The following is a 7,783-nucleotide window of genomic DNA, read 5'->3' on the forward strand; positions in this document are numbered from 1 at the left end:
ATAGCTGAAAATTCAACAACCAGAATTAATCAACAATTCTTTTTACTAATAGAAATTCTCAAATTTGTTTTTATCATTTTACAAATTATATCTCAAGCCATAAGAGCAATGTCAATTATTATTAGTTCTAAAGAGTTATTATGCGCCAGTCATGTTGAGGTTGTATGACCCGATCCAACATATAAATATAAACTGTGCACTGCCAAGGGTCGAAAGACATGAACCATAGATGCATCTATTAACCTACTCATACGAGCGGCCTGCTCCCATGAGAGTAGTGAAAATTTACCCCGCTCGTGAAATATATTTGCGACGCGGTTGAACATAGATTTCTTAATTTATTATAATATTCTTCAATTTTGTTTTTCAAAAATAAGAAATTGAATGTAAACTTTCAAGTCTCGAAATCCTCAATTTCAACTCCTTTAAAGGCTTTTAATTAGCATAATCCACTAAAAAAAACAGGTAGATTGCGGAGGTTAAAATTGCAGTTTGCGGAGGTTAGTAACCTCCGCTAATTGCTGTCACGGCGGTTAAGCAGTCCCCCCCCCAGTAAGCATCGCCACTATTAATTTGCGGCAGATAAATGCGGGGGTTTCCTAAACCGCCGTGACAGCAAATAGCGGAGGTTACTAACCTCCGCAAACTGCAATTTTAACCTCCGAAATTTAATGCGCGAAAGTAGATTTGTATTTTTAAATTTTAATTTTTTTTTTTGAGCGTGGGGGTTGTAAACCCCCGCAATTTCTTATGTGTACACCATAGGAGCTGCTCAATTTCTCTTTGGGGGTTTTAATTATCCCCATCTACTTTTAAATATATATACCATACCCTTTCCCTAATATCAATTTAAATATTTATGCTTAAACCAAAACATTAAAATTAAGAAATATCAACATTTCATTTACCGTGAAAAATACCATGACAGAGTAGTATCATATGTCATCAAGCTAAATTAGAACATAGTTAACCGTCTATATTAGTCAGCTATTACATTGTCTTAATACATCCACTTCAATTAAAATGAATCTCAATGGTTGTCACTGGGATTATTATTGCATCTTCTTGCATCCGTCGGTGAAACGGGTCCACTAGCTGCATCACTTGGCTGCAGCAAAAAGTAAAAAAAATACAAGTATTAAGAGGATTTTCAGAAAACAAGTCATCACTGGTTGCCAAGAATTTTTTGGAGCTCTTAAAATACTCATTATAACATTGATAATAGAAAGAGTAAATAGTTTTCTTGGTTTCTTACTGAAAAGATTGAAAAAATACAAAGAATTTGAAACCTCAAATGCCTATGAAGGTGAAAACATGGAAAGGGGAATGCGAAATTAGAGATTATGGTATGAACATATTGCAAACTGGGACTACACAACTAGTGTCTGGATTAATGAGCTACTTGGTTTCTGGTATATTCCTATTTTCCATTCATCCCAGTTTCCTGCACCTACGACTATTCAACTAGCAAATTCTCTACTTTACAACTGTCCATTGCAGATGAAAATAATGTGTGTGTGCATGTGAATGTGTTCGGATAAAACACGAGACAAAATAAAATTGCACAATGCACCAAAAATAAAAGAACTTAGCATTTACCGTTGTAGGAATAGAAGCAAAGATCCCAGCAAATTGTTCTGGTATTGACCCTTCCTTCATTATCATGTATGCTTTGAGAGTATTCATCAATTGATTGTACTTCTTTTGGCATCCAGAAGATGAACATCTAACATTATTACTCACAATTCTAATATTACCAGGACGAAGATTTGTCTCTCTGAAAGTATTGCTTGGAGTAGCTCCTAATCCCAAACATCTCACCCTTCCAGGATGCTCTTTGTCTAGCACCTTACCAACAGCATCATTTGGAGAAATTTCAGACTCATCCACTGTACTTTCACTCAGTGCTAGCTCAATTTTGTCCTAAACACAATACACATCAAAAAAATCTATTAACTAGAATTAAGAATTGCATGTAAACATTAATCCAAACCAATGCAAATAACATGTACTAAACCGACTGGAGGAAAAATGTAATAGATGTGGAGTGTCAAAAACTCATGGATGGTGTGACCAACTCAACGTAAATCGATTCAAGACAACTTATCCAATAACAAGTTTTAAGTCACGTAAATCGTTCAAGGTAAAAAAAAAAGTCAAACACAAAAGAACAGCAATGTCTTAAGAGCCAAAAAGACCGAGGTAAACCAAAATTGACTTATCTACACTAGATGGGACTTGAGACAATGGTTAATCATGGCTGCATTCTTGAGAAAAATCGTGAGGATGCATTCCAGGTTGGATCAACAAAAACTCATTATGAGATTGAATAAATAGAAGGGAAAAAAATGTGACTACATATAAACCATGCATGACCAGTTTTTAAGAAGTTAAACAATGTTATCCGAAACAAAAAAAAAGGAGGGGGCAATGTTATCCCTCAGCCTCATATGACTGAAGGAATTGACAAAAGCAGATTTTGAGGGAGCTAATATTTCTGCAGGGTGATCAAGCCAAGCCAAAACAAGGATATGAGGTTGAGGAAGCTCTAACTGATGCAGTTGGAGTAAAGAGAAAGAATTTAAAAATGCGCTAATTCTTAGAATTCTCAAAGTAGTAACTTACACATATTTCTTTTGCCTCCTCATTTACATATGATCCATCTTTTTTCGTATATGTAGCAAGATAAAGTTGTGCTCGTCTAGACTTACTCCCTATCTCAGCCATCTATGTATGAAAACAAAAATAAAGCCACATACGCCTGCAAGAAGGCCTTGTGCTTCGCCAATTGGATCCAAGCAATCAAACTCCACCACAACACGTTCTCCCTGAGGTAAACTTAATGCTTCTCTAGTCTTCAATTTGAGCCTTTTGGTATCTCCATGTGAATCTTTAATAAATAAAAATAAAAGCAAAAAAGTGAAGGTAAGAAGCGAGTACTTAAATATTTTTGCAATCAGTAGTGATGATTATGCAAAGCACTTAAATATTTTTTCTTGGCTTTATCTTTACATTTACATATAGAAAAACTCAAAATCAAGAGAAGAAGAGAATACTGATTCACTTTCAGGTAGAGCTCAAGCCCATTTGGAATCAGAATCTCCTATCAGTAGAAAACATCATCCTCGTAACAAAATCAACTTCAGATAACACAACAACAAACAGTAGCGGTAGTTTCATCAAGAGATATCAAGTGATAATAATCCAATAACTGAAAATTTACAATATATTGAACACATTACATGCTAAGAAACATCTGTCATGAATTAGCAACATAAAATGGCATTCCAGAGCTCACTAGTTTAGCAAGAATATTTGGAACTAGAAAGCTACTGAACTTTCTCAGTACTGGATTGAACAGTAATGATGAAAGGTTTAGAGGGCATTTAATTTACAGGTGATGTTTCAGGGTCTTAATAAACAAGCTGTGTCTACCAACAAGTGCAAATAGATACACTCTCACCCCATGGGAAAATGAACTCTTTTACTTAATGGAAGTAGAAATCACCAGAAATATCAGACAAAATTCAACAGATATGCCAAGAGCCACAATTAGACTCTAAAGTCCTATACATCAGCAAAAGGATAATGATTACCTATTCCATCGATAGTCCAATGATGTGAAGATTCACGTTTAGCACACTTATTGGATGTTGCTTGTGCTGGTGTGGGATTAATTGGAGGTTGAAATGAAGGAGTTGTCTGTCCCGTGGCCTGAAATGAAGGAGTTGGCAGTGTTGTGGCCTGAAATGAAGCGGTTTGTTGTCTTCTGCATTGAAATGAAGGAGTTGGTAGTGATGCCGCCTGAAAAGGAGTTGGTTGAATGCAAGGAGTTGTCTGTCCTGTGCGTTGAAATGAAGCAAATGCAAAATCTAAAGACTGATTTAAACCAAATAAATATTCTGTGGTGTTGCTTGGCTTTCTCGTCCAAGATTTATCCATAGAAAAGTATTAACTTTCAAGTGCAGCTGATGAACCTTCCAAAATATAAAGAGAAAATATCAGTTCTCTATTATTAGAATAGAGAATATTAACTATGAAGCAATAAATACATACAACAAAAGCCATCTATAATCATAAACACTACCAAACTTGAAATCCCATATTTGATTGTGGATTATTAATACTATAATATAATTTCTATACCAAAATGGTGATATTAGTTATCCTATATAGGAGGTAAGATAGTTAATCTCAATCGAGATCCCAGGATTATAATTACATGAGATATTCCAGAATTGAATACAACCCCAAGTATTACACCAAAAAATAGACAAAAACTAATTACATGGCATATAATTAAGTTGCAGAAGCAGATTAATATTTTTCAATCACAATACATGCACTTTTAGATTTCATTACATCTTGGTAACATTCATCTCAATGATGAAATAAATCTAGTCATACTCAATGTACTCAATGTTTATAATCAACCGAGAAAATGAACTCCACTTGTTAATGAAGAAGAAGAAGAAGCGAAGAACTACCTGTTTTAGACTTAAGAATACTCAATGTCGGGCATGCCACTAGACAGGGATATTGATTTTGGTATTGACCTAGTGTTGGGCACTCAGACCATTTGTATTTTGACGTATCGTATGGCACCAACGGAGTTGAAGGAGTTAAAGGAGTAGCTTCAAGAACTCCTTGAAAAGGGGTTCATTCGGCCTAGTGTGTAACCTTGGGGTGCACCGGTTCTATTTATGAAGAAGAAGGATGGCACTATGAGTATGTGCATTGATTGTACGCAATTGAACAAGGTAACAGTTAAGAACAAGTATCCTTTGCCTCACATTGATGATTTATTCGACCAACTTCAGGGAGCGAGAGTGTTCTCCAAGATTGATCTCCGTTCAGGTTATCACCAGTTGAAGAGTAGGGACTCGGATATTCTTAAGACGACTTTCAGGACCCGATATGGTCATTATGAGTTCTTGGTGATGTCTTTTGGGCTGACCAATGCCCCAGCAACGTTCATGCATTTGATGAACAGCGTGTTCCGGCCTTATCTCGACTCATTTGTCATAGTCTTTATTGATGATATTCTGGTGTATTCACGTAGTCAGGAGGAGCACACAAAGCATTTCAGAGTTGTGTTGCAGATATTGAGGGAGGAGAAACTTTATGCAAAATTCTCCAAGTGTGAGTTTTGGCTTATTTCAATGGCTTTCTTGGGGCACGTGGTGTCCACTGAGGTTATTCAGGTTGATCCGAAGAAGATAGAGGCGGTTCAGAGTTGGCCCAAACCGTCCTCATCCATAGAGATTCGCAGCTTTCTTGGTTTGGCAGGCTATTATCGCCGGTTTGTTCAGGGATTCTTATCTATCGCATCGCCCTTGACCAAGTTGACTCAGAAGGGTGCTTTATTTGTATGGTCTGATGAGTGTGAGGAGAGCTTCCAGAAGCTCAAGACAGCTTTGACCACAACTCCCGTGTTAGTTTTGACATTAGCTTCAGGTTCATATACCATGTATTGTGATGCTTCGAGAGTTGGTATTGGTTGTGTATTGATGCAGGAGGGTAGAGTTATCGTTTATGCTTCTCGTCAGTTGAAGCCCCATGAGAAGAACTACCCCGTTCATGATTTAGAGTTGACTGCCATAGTTCACGTGCTGAAGATTTGGAGTCATTACTTGTATGGTGTGTCTTGTGAGGTGTTTACTGATCATCATTGTCACACCTCCTTTTTACCCACACCCCGTAAAGGGCATAAATACAAGAGAGTTTTTCCAATTAAAGGACAATCGAAATGGGATCGTTTGTTTATTAAAAATCAAAGTCGCCACTTGGGAGATTTATGGTGTCCCAAGTCACCGGTTCAAATCCCTAATCGAGGAAAGAATGACTCTGTATTAATGTCTGCGAACACAGAAATTCGGGTAAGGAATTCTGTTAACCCGGGAGAAGGTGTTAGGCACTCCCGAGCTCCGTGGTTCTAGCACGATCGCTTTGATTATACTTGGCTTGGCTAAATTGTCTAATTACTGATTTCGGAACCTATGTGCTTTTATCTATTAACCGCTTTTAAATCTGATTATTCGTAGTTAAAGAATTGAGTTACGCGTACATATACTCTTTTCCTTTGGCGCGTCAAAAATAATGTCACGCGAACATGTTCATAATTAATAACTCTTGTTTATTATTAAGAAAGTTTAGCCGAAGTTACGCGAACATATACTCCGATTTTGTTTTTAGAAATCGTAATCATGTCACGCGAACGTGTCCGCAATCACGGTGGTATATTAAACGGGCCTAAAGCAAACTGCGAACATTTGTTATTTTATATCTAAATCATAAGAAATTAGTAGAGGGACATGCATTTAAGAACTTGAACTAACTATGGAAGGCCACTATTATAACTCGCGTAATATGATTCACTTCGAAATCACCTTAATGATCCAGTTAATTTATTAAAAGACTACTTGAACTTCTGATTTAATTTCAAACAAAACTACTTTGCAATTTGAAAGCTAAAGTATTATTAGAAGCGGAACCCACGTTTGATTGTTAAAAGATAGGCTAGCTATGTGCCTAACAACCAATTGCCAATAGTTTGATCAGGACACGAGAATGTAATTGGGCTCAACATAAAGCCCAAATCAAAAGAAGAGCCTGCAGCTAAAAGAAAAGTTCAGTAACTAGACTAACGATATTAAGCTCATGCAATATATGATAACTCCCATTTACAAACAACCCTACACTCATGCTCAAACGGTTCTGGTTTCCCAAATGAATTTAACAGTCCCAAGCTAAAAGTAAATAATATACTCATTGGGGGAAATAGGCTCCCGATATCACAGAGTTAAATCACAAGTCTAAAGCAAATATCATTCATGCATTCAAATACTGATGACAGGGAGGCAGAATTCAAGTACTGACTTTAACATGGGTAAATACAATCCAAAAATAGCTCTCAAGCAGTTGCATTAAGCTTTAAAGTTTTTCAACAGAACTCCCAGCATCAGACACTTAATGCTTTCACCCTTGTTTCTCACAAGCCAAACAATAGACTCTGAAGCCATTTGAACCCAGAATATAACAAATGACCATAAAATTAACCTGGAATCAAACGCTACCATACAACTCACATATTGTTCAACTAAATCAAATCCATATCTCAACAGCCCAAGGTTAAATACAATGGCAGGAATTCAAAGATTAAACTATGGAACGATTAAGAAATACTATGAATCTGGAAGTAACACCATGCAATTCAAAGAAAGACAACTAGATTATAAACAGAGAATTTAATGTCATGCTTTGAACATCCATTTTCATTTCATACTTCAAACTTGCTTTGCATCTAGTATAGTACAAGAATGTGTACCTGATGGTAGCAATGAAACAAGGAAAAATAGGTGAGAGAGCTAGAAGAAGCAACAACAGCAGAACCAATTTTCAGACAGAAAAATGATGCACAACAGTCCAGAATCCAGTTTCAATCGAGCAATAACCACAGCAAACTTCAAACCAGACTTTTAAAACCCAAATTCAGTCCATTTTTTCCCCAGATGAGTCAAAAAATGTTTCAGAAATTGAGAACCTCAGAAATCACAGAAGAATTTCAATGGAACAGTGATTTTTTATGAAATTTTAGTTGTTTTTTATTTTTCTAAATTTTTCTCCTCTTATCTCTGAACTCCCCCTTGAAATGCAAGATAGAGATGCCTTTATAGGCAAAGCATTAAGGCATCCCTAAGAGAATCTGACTTGCACTTACCTCCTTCCCCCTCTTCCAATTTTCGTTTTAGCTAAAATACCCCTAATCAACTATCAGAATTTC

The 7,783-nt window shown here is 36.5% G+C and overlaps 1 protein-coding gene across 1 annotated transcript; it reads right to left on the reverse strand.

The window, feature by feature from the left end:
- Positions 1-876: 876 nt before the first annotated feature.
- LOC107799458 (uncharacterized) lies at positions 877-4,238 on the reverse strand. Its single transcript, XM_016622576.2, has 4 exons — positions 3,597-4,238; positions 2,760-2,890; positions 1,600-1,923; positions 877-1,108 (listed from the first exon to the last, which is right to left on the reverse strand). Exons 1-4 carry the CDS (start codon positions 3,940-3,942, stop codon positions 1,031-1,033), a joined length of 879 nt encoding a protein of 292 aa, XP_016478062.1. The 5' UTR covers positions 3,943-4,238; the 3' UTR covers positions 877-1,030.
- Between the last annotated feature and the right edge of the window lie 3,545 nt (positions 4,239-7,783).

Source organism: Nicotiana tabacum, chromosome 16, assembly GCF_000715075.1.
Source record: "Nicotiana tabacum cultivar K326 chromosome 16, ASM71507v2, whole genome shotgun sequence".
Lineage (NCBI taxonomy): Eukaryota > Viridiplantae > Streptophyta > Magnoliopsida > Solanales > Solanaceae > Nicotiana > Nicotiana tabacum.

Excerpts from the sequence above, each read along its gene's own strand:
- LOC107799458 (XM_016622576.2), bottom strand. The coding sequence starts at position 3,942 with ATGGATAAATCTTGGACGAGAAAGCCAAGCAACACCACAGAATATTTA. Across the intron at positions 2,891-3,596 it reads TTGGACTATCGATGGAATAG|ATTCACATGGAGATACCAAA; the intron begins GTAATCATTATC and ends TATTTATTAAAG. Across the intron at positions 1,109-1,599 it reads TTGCTTCTATTCCTACAACG|CCAAGTGATGCAGCTAGTGG; the intron begins GTAAATGCTAAG and ends TTTTTGCTGCAG.